The 20,472-nt window shown below is 41.2% G+C and overlaps 1 protein-coding gene across 1 annotated transcript in view; it reads right to left on the bottom strand.

The window, feature by feature from the left end:
- LOC122804788 (protein mono-ADP-ribosyltransferase PARP14-like) overlaps nt 1-20,472 on the bottom strand; it is a gene marked incomplete in the record, with an annotated part of 1,493,437 nt that overhangs the window by 678,240 nt on the left and 794,725 nt on the right. The window contains 1 exon segment of the mRNA XM_044074882.1: nt 15,940-16,122. Coding sequence (XP_043930817.1) covers nt 15,940-16,122 — 183 coding nt within the window.

Here is a 20,472-nt window from a genome sequence, read left to right as displayed (position 1 = left end):
ATACCAATACACCCTGACAGCCAACATTGGTTTGCATTCACATTTCAGGGGAAAAGGTACACAGACGCGACTACCACAGGGATATTGTGAAAGTCCGACAATATTCTCACAAGAAATGGCAAGCAACTTGGCGGGATTTACCCCGCCGAGAGGCAGTCAGATTTTACTTTATGTTGATGACATCCCTGCTGGCAGCCCCCACCCAGCAAGATTGCAAAGAGGATACCATAGCATTATTACAATTTCTAGCCACTCAAGGACATAAAGTAAATAAAAATAAATTACAGCTTTGGAGAAAGCAAGTTAAATACCTAGGATATGTAATATCCAAAGAGGGCAGAACATTAGATGAAGACAGAAAAATAGCAATTTTACAAGCACCAAAACCTACTACCAAGAAGGAAATGATGTCCTTCCTGGGCACGACCAATTTTTGTCGGAGCTGGATTCCAAACTATGCCTTGGAATCTGCACCTTTGACTAACTTGATATACAAGAAGCCTATGGCAGCACAAGATTTATTACAATGGACACCAGAAGCAGAATCTGCTTTCTGAAAATTGAAACAGTTGATAGCATCCTCATTAGTTTTAGGATTACCAAACTATCAAACGTTTTTTCCAAACTGTAGATTGTAAGCAAGGTTATATGACATCAGTGCTAACACAACAGCATGGGGACAAGCAATGCCCCATTGCTTACTATTCATCACAACTGGACCCAGTGGCGCGGTCTTTACTCCAAGCAGTAGTTGCAGCTGCAATGGCAGTGCAGGCTTCGGCCTCAGTAATGTTGTTCCATCCTCTCACATTGAGAGTGCCTCATGCAGTCGCAATTATTTTACTGCAAGAAAAAGTAGCATATCTTTCTCCTGCTAGGCATCTTTCCTGTATGATTATATTGTTGAACCAACCTCATATGACAATTGAACGTTGTACGACTTTGAACCCTTCTACCTTGCTCCCAACCCCTGCAGATGGCACACCACACAGCTGCCTGCAGGTGATTGAGCTAAAGACACTACCTAGAAAAGATCTTACGGATGTTCCCTTGGATGACGCCGAGGTGACATACTACATGGATGGCTCATGCAAAAAGGGTCCCACAGGACAGAACCTTGTAGGATATGCAGTAGTTTCTGATACTGAGATTATAGAAGCAAAATCTTTACCACACAATTTATCTGCACAGGCAGCAGAACGGATTGCCTTGACACAGGCATGTACCTTAGCAAAAGGGTAAATGTGTGAACATTTTTACTGATAGCCAGTACGCTTTTTCTACTGTACATGTTTTTTGTGCAACAGTGGAAAAATCGAGGAATGATAACATCTACTGGCAAACCAATCAATCATGCACAGTTTATTTTAGATCTTTCAGAATCTATTCAGTTACCTCAGAAAGTAGCTATTTGTAAATGCATAGCTCATACCAAGCAACAGGATAGAATTTCAAAAGGTAATGCAAGAGCTGATACAGCCGCAAAGCAGACAGCTTCAGAAGTATTTCTTTTGAATGAGGAATTACAACCTTCTGAGATTTTAGACTTAGAAATGTTGAAAACAATGCAGACACTTACTATGCAAGTTGAGAAACAGATGGATAAAACGAGGAGCAATTCTCGAGAAAGGGCTATACATCTCCAAAGAGGGAAAACCGATATTGCCATCTAACTTGTTTAGATATGCAGCTTTGTTGAGCCATGGGCAATGCCATGTCTCAACAGGGGGGATGGTACAGTTAGTGAACAGAGTGTTCACAACATATGGATTCATAAACTACACTAAAAATTTTTGTTCATGTCACGTTTGTAATAAACATCATGCACAAGGGGCATTAAAGCCTAAGCAAGGGAGTTTCCCTACACCACCGTATCTGTTCCATACTGTCTGTATGGACTTCATAGAATTGAACAAATGCGAAAATAAGAAGTACTGTCTTGTCATTGTAGATATGTTTTCCAAATGGGTGGAAGCTTTTCCGACTAAAAATCCAGATGCAGCTACTGTTGCAAAAACCCTTGCTAAAGAAATAATTCCTAGATTTGGCATACCGGAAAGGATCTACAGTGACAATGGCACACATTTTGTAAACCAAACCATACAACAGTTGAGCAGGTATTTTGGGATTTCTTTAAAAAATCATTGTGCATATCATCCTCAATCTGCAGGATTGGTAGAGAGACACAATGGAACATTGAAGAATAAGTTAAGGAAGCTTATAGAGGAAACGCACAGAAATTGGGTGTACTGTCTGCCCCTGGCACTGCTGAGCACGAGAACTGTTCCGAATACAAAGGGATTGACTCCTTTTGAGAAGTTATTTGGACGAGCGTATTATATACCTCAGTGGAAACCTCTCATGCCCGCAGACCAGGAAGCCGACTATACACTTGCTGAGTATATGAGAAGATTGTTGAATTCTAAACATCTGTTGCAGTTAAATTCTGTTTCAGATAAAGAACAAACCAGACCATCAGAAGCAGCAGTAGTCCCAGGCACGTGGGTCTGGGTGAAGGTCATCAAAGAGAAGAACTGGACGACACCAAAGTGGGAAGGCCCATTCCAAGTGCTACTGTCAACACCCACCGCAGTCAAGATTGTGGAGCGATCATCTTGGATACACCTGACACACTGCAAACTGGTGAAAAACTTTGAACTGGACAAAAATCTTGTTACTGTTACACAACAAGAATAAAAATGACAAAATCCAGAGCAAACAGGAATGCAGAACAACCACAGAAGTATTGCATGATCATCCTGTTAACTATACTGGTGACACTAATCTTTTTGTTGTGGCCTTTCCTTTTTCCAGCCACACAAGCTGAACAGAATAAATGTGATGTGTTTACTCAGACTGGCACCCGAACTTTAACACTTACCAAGCAATTAAATATGTGTATGCTGAGACTTTTAATGTTTTGAATTGTTGGATCTGTACAGCTTTACCGACAGCATACAGGGGAATACTAATGACTGCAGTTCCCCTAGGGGTCAATGAGACCTGGGAAAACTTAATTTATGACACCACAACTGTTAAATCACAAGATAAAATAGCATTGCACTTGTCTGTTCTACAGAAGGGAAATGTGTGTTTCTACAAAAATGATACTGTTCAGGTGGGTTGGAGCAATTGCAATGTGACAGTTCCTTACAAATGTTACACTAAAGCAAATAATGCAGGTTCTTATTGTAATACAAACTATGATTCATTTCTTGAATTGATGCATAAAACAATTAATGAAGTACAACATAATGATGTTCTTTTTAAGCAACTGTCTATAATCGACAGGAAAATGTTTCATGCAGGGCAAGTATATGTTAATAGCAAGGTTACTACTAAGGTAGAGGATTGTTATTTTGTGTGTGGCAAAAAGGCATACAAATGGTTACCTGAGAATTGGTCCGGCAGTTGTTTTTTGGGTTACTTGGTTCCGGCCATACGACACACTGCAGTTTTGCCTCGAGGTAAAATTCGAATGCATGAGAGGTCACCAAGAAACCTGTCAAGAAACCTGAGAATCCAGTGGGACAAATCGAAGCAGGCTGGAGAAACCATCATTCCATGGGCGATAAACTGACACACATGGACTTGAGTGATACTGTTATATCATGGGCAGGCATATTACCAGCATATGGAGCAGTGAAATCAATTTGGGAGCTGAGAAAACTGTCTAAACTCCTCGAAGTAATGAGCAATGCAACTTTTTCCGCTCTCGAATTAGTAACTGATGAACTGAATGCTATGAGAACTGTGGTGCTTCAAAACCGCATGGCTCTTGACTTCACCCTAGCGGCGAGAGGTGGTACATGCACTTTAATCCAAGAAGAGTGCTGTTTGTACATTCCTGACAACCAGCACGAGATAGACAACCATCTTGAGGTGATTCAGCAAGTGTCGGCCATGACCGAACCAGGCCCAAACCCACTGATGGACCTTTTCCAGAAATGGTTTAGGGGGTGGGGTACCATCCTAATGAACATCTTGACTGCCAATTGTGTAGGTATGCTCCTTTTGGGAGTATGTGTTTGTTGTGGCATCCCCTGCATGAAAAGATTGATCAAAGATTTTATAGACATGTCACTTTCTGAAACCTTATATCAAAGTACTGATGTTAAAAACTGAAATGCTTTCATAAGTTAAACTGAATGACTCTCTTAACTGCAAATCCTGAATGGAAGAGGTTAGGAGAAGAAACAAACTGTTTATGCTTTTGAAAGTAGAATAAAAGTATTAATAGGGGGGAAATGTTAGAAAAATATGTACTAATGTGTATATTAGTGCTTTTAAAAGCCGAAAAGAGTCAACACATTTATTCTATTTCATACTGCATAAATCCATATAAACTGTGAATGCTTTCTGACCATGCTTTCTGACCTTGTATTTTGTCAGCACAGCTAAAATCTTGTTTATGCTTTTGGAAATTTACCGAGAAGCAGATGATTTTCTGCTGGGTTATGAAAATAATGAATAGAACAATACCGTTTCTATAATGTTATTAAACTTAGACAATTAGCTCTGTTTGTGCTAATGAGAACATACACAGCTGCAGGAAGGATAGATAAGTAGAACAAAGACTACTTGAAGAATATGAACTATAATCTGTGTTTGGTTTGTGCTTGAATTAGCAGAGTACTTTGAAATGTAATACAGCACTGTAGAAATAATTGTAACTAGCTAGTGGTCTCCAAGGCCATGTTATTTTTTTAAAAAGTTTCTCACAAATCTAGTAAAGTAATGTCATGTCAGCAGAAAATCATGAACAATATCTACTGTGAAAAACAATATTGTAGGCTTGTATTTGATTACGTCAGCTTTAGAAGGCAATTTCTTGTAAAACAGTATAAGAATGGCTTCACTTCCTTTTACTAATCAGACAAACTCTGTATTTTTGCATGCATGTTTTTGTCTCCTTGCCGCAAGAATTAAAGTGCCTTAACCTGAACCTTACGTGTATTGGTCTTTGAAGTTTTTTCCTTTGACATACAGAGATAGAAAACATCCCTGCTAAGACAAAAGTGAATTCATTTTAGAATAGTCATTTATGCAATTGAAGGAACAATTAAATTAATTTCTACAAAAAGTATTGTACATTAATACAAGAACATGATAGACACAAAAGATTATGTTCCAAGTAGATTATAATGACATTTTTACAGAAATAATGGATTTTTGGAATAAAGATCACCAAGGAAAAAGCAATGTGTTTTCATTAAATGAGAAAGATTAAGTTACAGATAAAGTGAAGATTTGTTAAAACACTTTAGAGTAGGATGTATTTTGTAGTTTTTTAGGTCTAGAAATATTACAGGATTTTGAGAAAGTGGGATATAATGACCTGGATGATTCAGAATAGTTTGGTGAAATTTATACAATGGGCGAGGCTGAGTGCGATATAAAAAGCTAGTCAAAATTTATTCAACTGCTTAAAAAGAAAGTGGTAATACAAAGATAAAAAGAAACAAGAGTAAATGGGCTAAAGCATAAAGATGTGATGAAACAGGAGACAATACACTAAATAAATCCGTAATACAAGAGATACACAAGTTTAAAAATGGAGAAGAATCTTTGCAAAGATGAAGAGAAATGACATCTTAATTTATCTCCCTCAGTGATCTGCTTGTAAAGTTGGTTTGGGATGAACTAAGGAGCATCCAAATCTACCGAACTTCAGAAGTGAGTCCCAAAGCAGACAAGCACATCACTGCAACTCTTATGGTTAGTTAGCCACAAGAAATAGGGCTTCCAGGACACACTAACGTTGACAGGCTGCTGCACATCTGCCACGGACCAACTTCAGAACATGTAAACTAAAGTGTTTTGCAGGAGGACAAGCCTCCTGTTCTTCCCACACCTCCTGCTAATTTATATATACTAACTCTGAGACCACCCAATCCCCAGGGAAAGAACATACTCCCCTATACCAAGGGAATGTAAATATCGCACACTGTCAGCCAAAATGTGTTGACCAAACCGATGTCACCTTCTGAGAGTTTTTCTCAAAAATACAAAACCCATACAGATTTAAATATATCTGCATCTATATATATATATATATATATATATATATATATATATATAGATATATGTATATATAAATAAAGAATAGCTCTGTAAAATCTGACCATAACCACAGATGTCCTTCTCTTCTATGTTGCAGTATTCTTAACATGAGGGACTCACTGCCATAGGTAGTCCCAACATTCAGCCAGTATACAAAAGACTAACCACTGCAAGGTACATAGGGCATCACACATAGGTGAAAGACCAGTTGGCACAATGGTCAAGGTGTCTGCCTGCCATCCACAAAGTGCAAGGTTTGATCCTTACCTCTGGCAAGAGAGTCATTGCTGTAGGCCAGCAGCCAGCATCGAACATAAAAGCAACGTCTGCATGTACCATCCTCAGAACTGAATGCCCCAGTAAGAACACAAGTCTAAAGAACAAAGGAGGTAAGCATACCATACAGGGAAAAAGACAACCACCAGGGGGAAGGTGGAGGGGATAGAATAATATAAAATAGAAGAGAAAGACATCTAATGGTTATGGTAAGATTTTACACCACTATTCTAAGTCCTTCTATTCCTAAGTTGCAGTATTCTTAACATGAGGGAAGAGTACTATAGCTCATGAAGAAGAAAGGGAAGGGGAAGTAGCAGAGGCACTTTTTAAGAAACCATGGAGAATGTCTGTAGCAAAGCCAGCTCTAGATTTGGAGATGCCATTCAGTTTATAATGTTTAGTGAAGGTGTGAACAGAAAACCAAGTAACATTTGAAGACAGCACCTGGAAAAGCCCCATCTCTTGTAAAATGAGCCTTAACAGGAGTAGAAAGGCTCTTACCATGAAAAACATAACAAAAGGAAATAGTTTTAGAAATCCAAGTGGGAATGCTCTGTTTGGACATAGGCAATCCTAGAGCCCTGGGATGAAAAGAAATAAAAAGCTAATAAGATTTCCTGATTAGTTTTATCCAAGTAAAATCTAAGTGGTCTATGCGCATCCATGGTGTGTAGAACTCTCTCACTAGATAACTGTGGAGAGGGCAAAAAGTGGGCAAATAAATAGACTGGTTAAATGACAACTCATTCACAACCTTAGGCATAAAAGAAGGTTTAGTATGCAAGGAAACCCTATCCTTATGGAGAACTAGGAAAGGGGGAGAGGCCATCAAGTCTTGAAGTTCGGACACCCTCTTGGCTGAAGTGACGGCTAATAATAACACGGTCTTCCAAGTACAATGCTGCAGGCAGGGAGGCTGTAGCTGCAGGTTCACACAGAGGCACATTGAGTTTTTCCAAGACAAAATTGAGATTCCAAGGAGAAGGAACAGGCTTCCTGTGAGGTCTGATATGAAGGGCCCCTTTAAGGAAGAGTGTAGCCTCCAATTTAGAGTCCAAAGGAGGAGATAATGGCAGACTAGCAGAAATGGTTGAAAGATGAACCTTCACAGAGGAATAAGCCAACCCATCCTTCAGCAGTTAAAACAAGTAAGATTAAACCAGAGGTACATCCACAGAAAGTGGATCCAGTTTACGAGAAAAACATGAGATGGAAAACCTCTTCCATTTGCACAAGTAGGATTTCCTAGTATTGGGTTTTCTGGCCTCCTGCAGAACCCTAAGCACGTCCTCTGAAGAGAGGCATCTGAAAGGAGTCAGAAGCCTCCACAGTGTCAGATGTAGAGTTGACAGATGTGGGTGAATTAGACATCCCTTGTCTTGTGTGAGAAGATCCACACTGCAAGGTAACTTGTGATAATTACCCTTGACTAAATGCAGAAGAGGGAACCAATGTTGTCTTGTCCAAAAGGGTGTCACCAGCAAGATTTTTGGTTTCTCCTGCTGAATTTTCAGCAGAACTTTCTGAATAAGAGGAAGGGGGGATGCATAGAGAAACATCTCCTTTTATGAGGAAGAAAGGGCATCCACCTTCCACACTAGAGGGTCTGGAAATCTGGCACAAAATTTTGGAAGTTGTCTGTTCAGAGGGGAGGCAAAGAGATCTACTTGAGGAATACCCCACTGGTGGAGAATGTCCAGAAACACATCCCTATGAAGCATCCATTTGTGGGACTGAGTCATGGACCTGCTCAGTGTGTCTGCCAATACATTCTGATTGAAGGATATGTACACTACTTAAAGGGAGACCTGATACAGAGTTGCCAGCTCCCATGCCATGAGTGCTAGCTTGCACAGAAGGCATGATTTTGTCCCCCCTGTTTGTTTACATATCAAAGAGCTGTGGTGTTGTCTGCAAACAGTTTTAGAGGGCCTGGATGAAAGAGAATGTGACAGGTCTGTAAAACCAAGATCAGGGATCTCATCCCTTTTATGTTCATATTCTCCTTTCTTTGAGAAGGGGACCAAAGGCCTTGAACCTTTAAGGATGTAAAGGCTGCCCCCCAATCCATGTCTGGGTTATCTGTGAACAATTCCTGAACTGGAAGAGGAGGATGCAGAGGAAGGCCAGGTTTCAGGGAAATGTGAATCCACCAACAAAGTTCCCTCTTCAGACAGAAGAAGAGGGACAACAAAGTCGAAAGGGTGGACATATTGGCTCCAAACTGACTTGAGGTACCACTAAAATTTCCTCATGTGAAGTTTGTCAAAAGGTAACATGGGGATGGTGGTGGATGCCATGAAACCCAGAAGGCAGATAAATGCCATGGCTGTAGCAGACTGCAGAAGGAGGAGGTCTTGGGAGAATTTGGTTAGAGCCTGAATTTTCTGAGAGGGCAGGGAGGCCAGCATTTGATCTGTCTGGATTCTGTACCCCAGGAAGACGTGATCTTGTGAAGGGGTGAGAGGATTTTTGGAAGTTTATTGTGAAACCCAGCCTTTGAAGAAGGGAAATAGTGAAACAGAGATTCTGTTGCAAGGTCTCTGGAAGGAGTGCCTGGAGCAGGAGATGGTCCAGATATGGAAAGATCTGCACACCCTGGAGTCTGCAATAAGATATCACAGGAGCCAAGCAGTTTGTAAATACTCTTGGTGTCATAGAGAGACCAAAGGGCAAAGCACAGAATTGAAAATGTGATGATGCAACAGAAAAAAGTGCAACTATTTCCTGAAAAGGAGGTGAATGGGAATGTGAAGGTAAGGATCCTTGATATCCAGGCATACCATAAAAGCTTATGGAAGAATGACGGGGAAACAGAACACATCTGGAAGGTTGGGACCTTTAAGAAGGTGTTGAGGTGTGAAAGATCCAAAATGGGTCTCCAAGGGCCATCTTTTCTGGGAACCAGAAACATCCTGGAGTAGAAAACTCTTCCTCTTTAGTGCAGTGGAACTTCTTGAATAGTTCCTTGGCATTTCAATACCTGAACCACTTCCTGAAGGAAAAAAAAAAACTGTAGTTGCTCTTGAGGTGGCTGTGGAATGTGCATGAAAGCTGGAAGAGTTTCCCATGCCATGAAATACCATTTGTGGAAAATGGAAGCACCCATGAAATCTTGAGTAATTTGCTCCCAGACTGGAAGGGAGAGGGAACGGCAAAGAGTGGAAAGTGGCTGAGAAAAGGCTGGCAGTCAGGTTACCTGGCTTGTCTGGAAAAAGGCTGTTTTTGTGCATGAGTATACTGACAAGATTTGGAAGCAGTGGGTTTCCTTATGCCCCTCTTTCTTCTGGAAGGAGGGCTGTGAGATTGTTTCTTAAAAGGAGTTTAAGCTGGGTAATTCCTTTGGAATTTAGGAACTGAAGAAACAAAGATGTATTTTACACGTCTTACAATTCTTTGTCTTTCTCCTGCAAGGACTTGAACAAGTCTGCTGCTGCAGCCCCAAATAAAGCCTTATTATCTAAGGGAGCCATTAATTTAGCCTTAAAGTCATAAGTGGTTGAAGCCTCAACCAGGAATATCTTCTCAGAAGAGAGGCAGATGCAGCCGCCACAGCAGATGCCTCAGCTGCATCATAGCTGCATTTAATGGAGTGGCGTGCCACTTGGGAGAAAGCCCCCAGAAGTGATGAAAGCTGTGACTTTGCTTCTGACTCAGGAAGGTCTGGAAGAAGCTGAATAGCCCATTAATAGAGAGCCAAAGCATACTTGGTCATATGAGTTTGGTTAACTGACAGCAAGGAAAGCTACGGTGGCTGAGGTATAAGCCCTTTTTCCCCAATGATTCCATGGTCTTACTCACTCTATTTGAAGAAAGAGATGTGTGTGACAATAGTCTAGCAGGTTTATCAGCAGCCACAGAAACTGGCACTGTCCCTGCTGATGGACATTAGTAGAGAGATTTACAGTCCTCTGGAACTTTTTAGAATCTATCTGGCCTTTTAGGGGCAGGGGGTTGACAGTCCAGAGTCTTTGATGCAGAAGAAAAGGCATCAAGAAAAACTGGTAGAACTGGAGGCACAGCAGAAGGAGGGACAATCCATTGGAAGCAAGTCATAGTACCTTTTTAATCCCACTTAAAATACTCCCTCATCCTGGCAATAGTCTTCTCAAAGGTGATGTCTTTACCAGGAGAGACTGTGCCATTGGACTCTTACTCAGGGGAGGCATACTCCAAGGGGGAAATTCTCTGACCAGAACAGGCCAAGGATTCATCCTCTGATGAATCTTCCCCTTCAGAATAATCCTGCACTCTGATCTCTTTCTGTGGTGAAGTGATAAAGAGGACTAGGAAGGGAAACCCCTGAAGTAGGTTTAAGGGTCAGAAAGGCATGGAACAAGCCTTGTGTGAAAGCTTGTCAATCAGCAGGTGGGTTCTGAGCAGTAGAAACATATTTGGTTTTCTGTTTCTTTTTCAAAGGAACATCGGCCCTGTGAAAGGTAGAGGGATCGGACATAGGCCTACATTCAATGACATTCACTGGAATGTCTTCCTTTACTAAGATTTGCGGAATACCTCATGGGCCTTCAGAAACAATGAGCCTTGGTTCCCTCTGTTCATCCGATGCAGGCATCTGCAAAGCCTCCAAGGATGGCAGGATCCCTTGCGGCCTTCTGAAGTGGTACCTGCCTTAGAATCAGAGCCAAAATCCGGATGGCATACTCCAAGGGGGAGCTTATCTGACCAAAATAGGCCAATGATTCATCCTCTGAGGAATCCTTCTCTTCAGAAGAATCCTGCACTCAGATCCTTTTCTGTGGTGAAGAGTTAAAAGGACTAGGAAGGGAAACCCTTGAAAGATGTTTAAGTGTCAAAAAGGCACTGAAAAAGCCGTGTCTGAAAGCTTGCCAATCAGCAGGTGAGTGCTGAGCAGCAGAAACATGTTTGGTTTTCTGTTTCTTTTTCAAAGGAATATCAGCTGTATGAAAAAAGGGATAGAGTTTAGACCTACATTCGGTTGCGTTCATTGGAACATCTTCCCTTACCAAGATTTGTGGAATACCTCACAGGCCTTCAGAGATGATGAGCCTTGGTTCCCCCCTGTTCATCCAATGGCGATGTCTGCAAAGCTTCCAAAGATGGCAGGATCCCTTGCAGCCTCCAAAGTGGTACACAGCTTAGAATCTGAGCTGAAATCTGGATGGGTCTTTGGGCCTTCATCAGTCTCAAGAGAGACGTCTGGAAGGGGAGTTACAGCTGAAGCTTCAGGCCTAACTTTCTTAGCCTTCTTCATAGCAGGCTCAGCAGAAGACCCTGAAGTACCCTCCATAATGTCATGTGCTAACCTTTTCAGTCTCCGATGGAAAGGTGGTTATGTAAGGTCTTAGCTATTAAAACTTAACATATAGGGCAAGACTTATGGTCGTGGTTGGGTTCTAAGCAGAAGGAACACTGATCATGGCTGTCTATGTGGAATTTGTCTTCCACACTGGCATTTGTCCCTTTTGGATGACATGTCTAATTAACAGAGGCCTCCAAAGTAGAAAGGCAAGCAACCTCCATCCCCCAACACAACCCAAATGACACATAGCCCACAGACTCAGTGTGCTACTCAACCACAGCCAATAAGGCAAAACAACGTACCCAACACACTAGTCATAGGTGACACTATAGTCAGGCAAACTGATGTCCCACTTACCAGGCTAGACAAGGAGAAGGTTACTGTCAGCTGCCTGTCAGGTGCCAGGATCCGCCACATAACCCACGCACTCAGGTCATGCCACAACAAGTGCAAATATGACTCTGTCATTGTCCATGTTGGTGTAAATGACCTGATACGTACCTCCCTGGACTACATGAAGAGAGACATGGAAGAGCTCTCCGATCTTGTAGCCCAGGTATGACCCTAGCCCTGAGTAGCATTCTGCCATCGCCCAGAATGATACCACAGTACAAGGACAAAATGATTGACTTCAACAATTGGCTAAGCTTCTGGTGTCATTCTAAGGGGATCCAGTATCTGTCTGCTTGGGATGACATGGTCGACAGACCACGATGCTTTGCCACAGATGGCCTGCACCTGTCGCTCCTGGGATTCTGGATACTGGCTAAGGCTCTTGCTGCCCATATAGTGCCTTTTTTAGGCAGGGTTCAAATAAATTCACCACCATAACAGGAACAGGCAAGTAAAAACTGAGGGTAGTGCTACTCAGTGCTAGAAGTCTAAATCTCAAAATGCACTCACTCGAGGCACTCCTTAAAATGGAGAAAATCGATATCTGTGCAGTGACTGAGACCTGGTTCAAGGCTCCAGACAGCACCCCTGCACTACCAGGCTATAACTCATACCACACATTTCGGCCATGTAACCTGGACCGAAACACCAAAGGTGGAGGTGTGTCCATATTCATTAAGGATATCCACACCTCCAGGCTAGTTGCTCAGCATAATGCATCCGAGATTATCCAAGTGCAACTAACTCTGGGCAAAACTGCAACCCAAATTGTAGCTTGCTACAGATCCTCCACCATGCCCCAGGATTCCCACTCCTCTTTTCTTGATGTACTGGAAAATATTAGGGTTCAACCAAACATCCTAATAATGGGTGACTTCAACTACCCCACCATCAACTGAGAAAACTACTCGTGTACCAATTCCTTAGCTCAACGCTTTCTGGAATTCATAAACTCCAATGCCCTAGATCAACTTATCCACACCCTCACCAGGGGCAACAATATCCTACACCTAGTCATTACCAACATGAGTGACTGGTGCTCCACACCTGAAGTCAACTCCTCGTTGGTCCGATCCGACCATAAGCTTATCACCCTTGATATCCACATCCCGCCCCCATCCCCCATTAAGGAAACCACAATAAAAAATTTCTCCAAAGTCAACTTCATGTTTCTTAAGATAGAAGTGGTGAACTTCATGACACCCATGCAGATGGGCAATACAGTTACAACTGCTGAATCCTACACAAATGCACTCTATAAGCACTTGCATGAGTGCATGGATCGCGCTATCCCAAACAGAACCAAGATGCTATCCTCCAAAAAAAGGAAGCCAATCTGGTGGTCCCCTGCCATAAACAAACTGTACAACAGAAGGAGGAAACTGTTGCAAAAGAGAGTAAAATCCCATGAGTGGAGGAGCTCCTTGGTCAGCCTCAGTAAGAAGCTGAGATCCCTTATAACATCCTCCAAAACTAGCTACGAAAACATAATTGCCACTAAATCCAAGGACAACCACAAAGCATTCTATAGCTAGGTCAAGAATCTAGATGGCAAAACCCAGATCTGCTCCGAGTTACAGCACAAAGGCAAGAAAATTACAGAACCAACTGATATTGCCAACATCCTGGCAGATCGGGTCAGTGCTAACTTTACCCCCCTCTCACCCCCTAAAGGGCCCATATCTATACAGGAAGAATGCAGAGTCCCTGTAATCACAACTACACAGGTAAAAGCTGCACTCTCTAAAGCCAAAAACACAGCATCCATGGGACCAGACAACATCCCAGGCTGCATTTTCCATGAAATTCAGAACGAACTCGCTCCCCACCATGTTCAATAATAGCCTCACATCAGGCTTTGTGCCCAATGAATGGCGCACAGCAACAGTTATCCCAGCTCCACAAAGGGGGAGCCACCACTGATCCCGGGAACTATTGACCTATTAGCCTGATGAGCATGGTCTGCAAGGCCATGGAAAGTATCATCATAGAACTCAAACAAAGACATTGGTAACCTCCAAAGTGTGGATCCCACCCAGTTCGGGTTTGTGAAAGGCAGATCATGCCTCCTGAACCTGATCGACTTCTTTGAGGCAGTCACCAAAGCAGTGGATGAGGGTAAGGTGGTTCACGCAGCCTATCTTGACCTTGCCAAGGCTTTCGACATCATCCCCCATTCTGGAATTATAGCTAAACTCACTAAACTAGGTATAAATCCCTACATCACAAGATGGGTTTGCCAACTGTCTCACTGACAGAACCCACACTGTAAAAGTTGCAGACTCCAAATCTGACCTCAAAGCAGTGACAAGTGGAGTACCACAGGGTTCCGTCCTGGGACCTCTCCTGTTTGGTATCTACTTCTTTGAAGTACAGGCTAACACAGAAGGCCTCTGGCTAACTAAGTTCGCAGATGACTGCAAACTTGGAACCATAGTCAAGTCCCCAAATGATGTGGACATCCTACAGAAGGGGCTCTCTGAGACAGATGCCTGGTGTCAGAGCCATGGCCTCAAGCTCAATGTCAAAAAGTGCAGTGTCATCCCCTTTGGTAAAAACTCTGTACCCATGAACTACAACATAGGCAGCAATCTACGTAACACTGAATGCATGATAAGAGACCTTGGGACCCAGGTGGACAGTAGTCTCTCCTTTGATAAGTCACATCGCCACAGTAGTCAGGAAGTCCTTCTATGTGGCACACTTCATCATAAAAGGGTTCTCATCCAGGAAAAAAGAGGTCATTGTTCCCCTCTACTCGTCACCCATTAGACCCATTATAGAGTACAACGCCCCTTTTGGAATGTACCTCACAAGACATCTGCAGCAGCTGGAAAAGGCCACAGAAATACTTCACAAAGAGGATTACTGGCCTCAAATGACCTGCTCTGACCACCTCAAAAAACTCCAGCTTTACTCCGCAGTATATCGCCTACTCCGAGGTGATCTCTGTCTAACATATAAAGCTATGTCAAAACCAGAGCTGTTGGACATGCTACACCTAAAGAAATCCCAATCCCTCCGAGCTACACCCTCTAGGGACCTAAACCTTGTCACCACAATAAACAGGACATGCTGGAGGGATAGATTCCTGTCCCAGAGACTTCCCATACTCTGGAACAGGCTACCCATCTATGTCAAGCAAAGTTCTTCATTAGCACTCTTCAAGAAAGATCTTGATGAGTGGATGGGAAATAGGAAATACACCCCGGGGATCACTTGCGTCTCTGCTCGACAGTGGCACAGGAAAATAACTTTCTTGGGTGGCGTAAACCAGGGATCCTTGTTGGCTAGGCTTATGTAGGCCCATGGGCAGATAGCCTAGTACCTACCTATGAACCTATGTAACCTCACAGCAACAAAGCAGTAGCAAAATAAAAAGAAAACCCTCAACAGGGCACTTATCTGAAACTCCTGTATTCAGCAAACTTGGGGTAGCAGACAGACAAATGGCATTCAGACTGGCAGCAGAGAAGTTCTGAAGATAGTACGTGTGGATGTCATTTTTATGGCAGACAGCAGCTGTTGGCCTGCATGCAATCATGTACCTTGCAGTGGTTAAAGTCTTTTTTTATACTGGCTGAACGTCGGGACTAATTTTGGCAGTGAATCCCTCATGTTAACAATACTGCAACATGAGAATAGAAGAACGTATCTATACATACTTCTCTCTCTATAGGGCTATAGTCCCATATATCAAGTACAGTGGCTGAAACCCCCTGCAAAACTGATATGGTTGCATTACGCAGCATTTTGAAATTTCACTATAGTTGTACTACAGTTTTTTCGGGGTTTTTTTGAGCAGTTGCTTTCAAAAATGGGTCATGTGCTTCTGACAAGAAGCTTTATTTTGACTTATTTTCAACTTCAATAAAATAGTACACAAACAGTATAGAAATTAGAATATTTTTGGTTTTCTTTACCTGTCCCTATTGCTGGAAATGAGATGGTATCAATTTGATTCTTCTCACACTCCTGCAAAACTTTTTCCACTTGAGAAGTAACTCCAGGCAGTTTAGTAGGTCCTACCATGTGTATGACATGATCACAGCTCAGAGTCCCAGTCCCTGCACTTGTCATTACAACGCCTTCTGCAGGCAGTGGACCTAAACAAGGAAAAAAGTACTGTGATTACATTGCTGTGTTTAGCTTTATGACCATGCTGATAAATATCAATTATCATTCAGAAGCCAGTATCTCACTACATGAAGAAGGTGAGGTACTATTACACAGAAACAGAGAGAAGATGCATCATGTAAGCATTTCAAAGTGCACTCTACTGCCTTTCTGTTCAAGTTCCTGCCCATAAACCTGTGTAACTGTATACCTGCCTTTGTGGAAAAGACAGAATATATTGAGTTTGGTCATAAATAACTATGCCACGGTGCTACATTACTGAATACCTTAGAAAAATTATAGTAATCAACACAATGACACATCCATTTTTAACATACATTAAATGGTGGGGTTGGGTGATGATAGGAAACAAGTTATCGGCTATTTCCCCTGTCAGACCACTGTAACACAGCATGAATTAACAACTGTGTAAACTTCTGGGATAAAACATACGGTCTCGAATGGCATGAAAATGAACCACCACTGTTATGAGAACACACGTGGCTTATATGAAACATATCTGTATTGCACACAGTGATTAAAGTGTAGCTGTATTTTTAAAGGCAAAGTACAATACAAGTGGCTAGTGTCCAAGAATAACGATTTATGTTTGTTTGTCTTTTCGGCTTTTCCCGGTTAGCGGTTGCCACAGCGGAACTCCGGTCCGGTCATAATGCTTGTGAGGTGATCTATTGCTAATAATCACACCAACAAACATCACACTGGAAATTCTTAAGTCAACATCACTGACTTTGTTGACTTAATTTAAAGAATTTCCAGTGTGATGTTTGTTGGCGTGATTATTAGCAATGTTTTATAATATTCAGAAAACATTTCTGCAGGGAGCATGGTCCCTTACATCCCTCACTTCTAAATATATGCAGTTCAGTATCATGCAACCTTAGGGACAATAAATAAACATCTTTATTCAAAAAGCTGTGCCACACGTATTTAACAAAACTGATCAGTCCCATTTTGCTTGTATATGGTATGATATTCATTGTGCATCAGCTTTGAGACACTTATTACATTCATACTGCAAAAGTTACAAAATAATTTACGAGCTTCTGCAGACAACAGCATAAATATGGCTAGCAGTCAGACATGTAAGCATTACATACTAGATATGAAAGAATACAACGTGGTTGGAAATACAACACACACTATAACACTAAGGGTTAGCAAGGCAGAGGAAAAAGTTACAGAGATGCTTACAATTGTAAACAGAACATCAGAGCAAGAAGCAATGACAGTATGCATACTTCTCTTAGCAGCAGAGTTTTGAAAACATTTGAAAGTGCTGATACTGTTAACAAATTTATCCATATGACTATCATCATTGGTAGTCCACTGAGGGTCAAGTATGCTCATGCCATTTTGCAGTCATTCTGACTTATTCACTGCTTTAGACGATCTGCCAAGGGAGTACTGTATTATGATTTCACCTAACGTGATACCAGTTATTTATGCACAGAGAAGAGTCCTAATAGCACTTGAAATTAGGGCTCGGTAGGAACCATAGTGCAAGGATGCAACTTATAACTGTTAAGCTGTTTCCTGTAGTCCAATGTTTCAGGGTTCGATTCCCTTAGCCTCCACTGCCTGTGTGACTCTGAGCACATTACTTAACCAGACAATACTGCCAGGCTGCATCTGAAAAAGGTCCATAGAGATCACTGTTCTAACCCAATAAACAAATACAAATAAATTAATAAAATAAGTGAAAAGTGAAAACCTTGATGATTTACGCAGCAACACAAAATTAAAGTACGTAAAGATGCTCAAAACTGAATTAAAAGGGAGTGTTATCCCATTCACACAAATTAAGTTGTTGCAAACATGTATATGTTCTTCTTTACTCTTGATGCTAACAAAGGGTTTTGGCTATGAAACTAGTATGAAGCTTTACACATTTAACACCCTTCCGGGTAGATAAAATTCCTAGGATTCCTTTGAATTAAGCATCAGTGAATGAAATTGCTGAAGGACTAGAAAGAATAATCAATATAACTGATGGATCTTCTAATGTGGGGAGCTACTAACAAAGTGTCATATTTCTATGTCTATCCAAGTATATCCATCATGTTTTGACTTTTGAATACCTTAAACAAACCTCTTACAAGGTCCATGCTGTAGTAAACATGGAGAAATTCCATGCTGTGTCAACGCTTATTTGAATTATTTGCATGGTGCAACATTTTCCAAGTACATTCCAAACTTACTGTAAACAGTACTACTTACAAAGTTACTTGTGCATGTGGTTGTAGGAATAAGCTAGACATCTTGAGATGTTAAAAAGCTAGTTGCATAGGCACCTACTTCGAAATTTTATGTCAGCTTGAAACTAGTTATACTTCATCTGGGTGGTATAGTCAATAAGGGCATTACTACTACAAGAAGATAAATTAGTTCTACATGGCTTAAAAGCTTTGACTACTTCTCATGTATGCCATGCATAAAAAGATACCAAAATGTCAGCCATAGATTTTGTCAGTAATTTCTTCACTCTATCTATGATAAATTGGTTGCAGTGCAGTCAGATCATAAGCCACTGCTGAGTACATGCACTGCTTCGAGACATTTGTGTGACGGGAAGATATACCGTTACATTATTAAATTGAGCAGACAACATAAGGGTTAATGTTAGACTGAAATGTGACATAATTCCTCACATGGGTATCACAGAGGCAAAGGTCTTGACAAGGTCAAGGTTGGCAGTGTGAACAGTTCTGGCCTTATCTATGACTTCTGTGATACACTCACAGACGTCTATTAGGTTGAGTGGATATGACTTGCCTTTAACAAATTTACACAGATTAGGATCTGGGAATTCTTGTTATTTATGTCACTGCTAATTGGTTCAACAATAATACCTTCCATAGATTTATGGATAACACTTATAATACTAACAGACCTAGAACTACTAGGGTTAGTCAAGGGTACTCTTGTGGGGAGGTGCAACTGTGGCATTTCTCCAAACTCCAGGTACACAGCCTAAGGGGCACACCAAGGTTAAAAAGATTTAGAAGGGGTTGAGCTATGTGCTGATTTGTAAGTAGTAGTGTTCATAGTTTTGGAAAGTGCTCGAACGACTTGTTATAGGGTGATTACTGCTAGAATAGTAAAGGGAGAAATTGATGGGGGGGGGGTGACAATAGGATATGTGTGTAAGACATGAAATTGGAGCTGCATTTATCAGCCAGGATGATATAAGCTGTGATTTCTGGGTTGGTATGAGATATGACATTGGAGACAAGTTACTGAAGCAAGCATTGTATTATCCTTGGTACTGATGGGCAATTAAGTAAATGGTTGGATTTGCATTTCCTGAAGTGTATACCTAAGCATCTTTGAAATTGCTTTTAGTGACATACATTGAGAAAGCGGGACTATTTTTAGAATCACACTTTTTTCTTTTTTTTTTTTCTATAGTTGATTTATACAAGAGTTTTATCATATGAGCTTACTATTAAATGTATCAATTCTTGGGGTGAAAGGGAACAGATTCTTCAATACATTTATTCATGAGGTAGTAATATTCTGAAGACAGTGCAGAAACAAAGTGGCATCATGGATTACTTTGTTTGGTGTTATTGAAATGCTATTTAACTGCCGAAAGAAAAGTAGCACATATATTCTATTGTGACAGAGCCTTGAAGAATCAGACATAATTGCATCAAGGAGAAAGAGAAAAAATAAAGATGGATTTGGGTCTTAATGTGGAAAAAGTAACAAATGCCACAGTGATCTGAAACAACAAGGGTCATACACATTTCAGAAATATAAATCATTCAGTTAAACAGTAGAGTGTGGGTAAAGTCCGATTGCTCACCTATCAGAATTCCAAAGTGCTACCCTCAATGTTCTGAGACAGAGAAAGCACTGATACCTTCCCAAGGTAGTGTGTTTCTCAATCTCAGTATAAATACTTGAGAAATCAGGCAGTTGTCAGAGATTGACATAATAGTTAAGGTATTTACCCTTTAGACATAAGGTAGAGGGGTTTGATTCTCACATTTGGGAAGGAGAACTAGGCTTAACAATTCCCAATGGAGTCGTTAGTTTGGTAATCACCTATGAAACTGATCCTGACACTGCTGTGAATATACATTCGGGAGATACTCCAGTGTTACAGTTCAAGCTCAACCAGTTTGAATCAATTCAAGATATGGTACACTAAATTAGAAATCATATCACACTCTTTTGTGAACTTTGAAGTGTTTACATTCTTAAACAGTATGTCAAGGCTTCAGTTGTCACAGCATTATTGACACATTTGAAGTCAATGAAGTTAACTTTATTTTGCACAATTTTTTTTCCATCTTTAACTTCCTGAATAC

This window comes from Protopterus annectens, chromosome 6.part0 (genome assembly GCF_019279795.1).
Source record: "Protopterus annectens isolate FY-2018-M chromosome 6.part0, PAN1.0, whole genome shotgun sequence".
In the NCBI taxonomy this organism is placed as follows: Eukaryota; Metazoa; Chordata; order Ceratodontiformes; family Protopteridae; genus Protopterus; species Protopterus annectens.
Note: the sequence above shows the minus strand (reverse complement) of the source record. Positions and strands in the feature narration are given on the sequence as shown.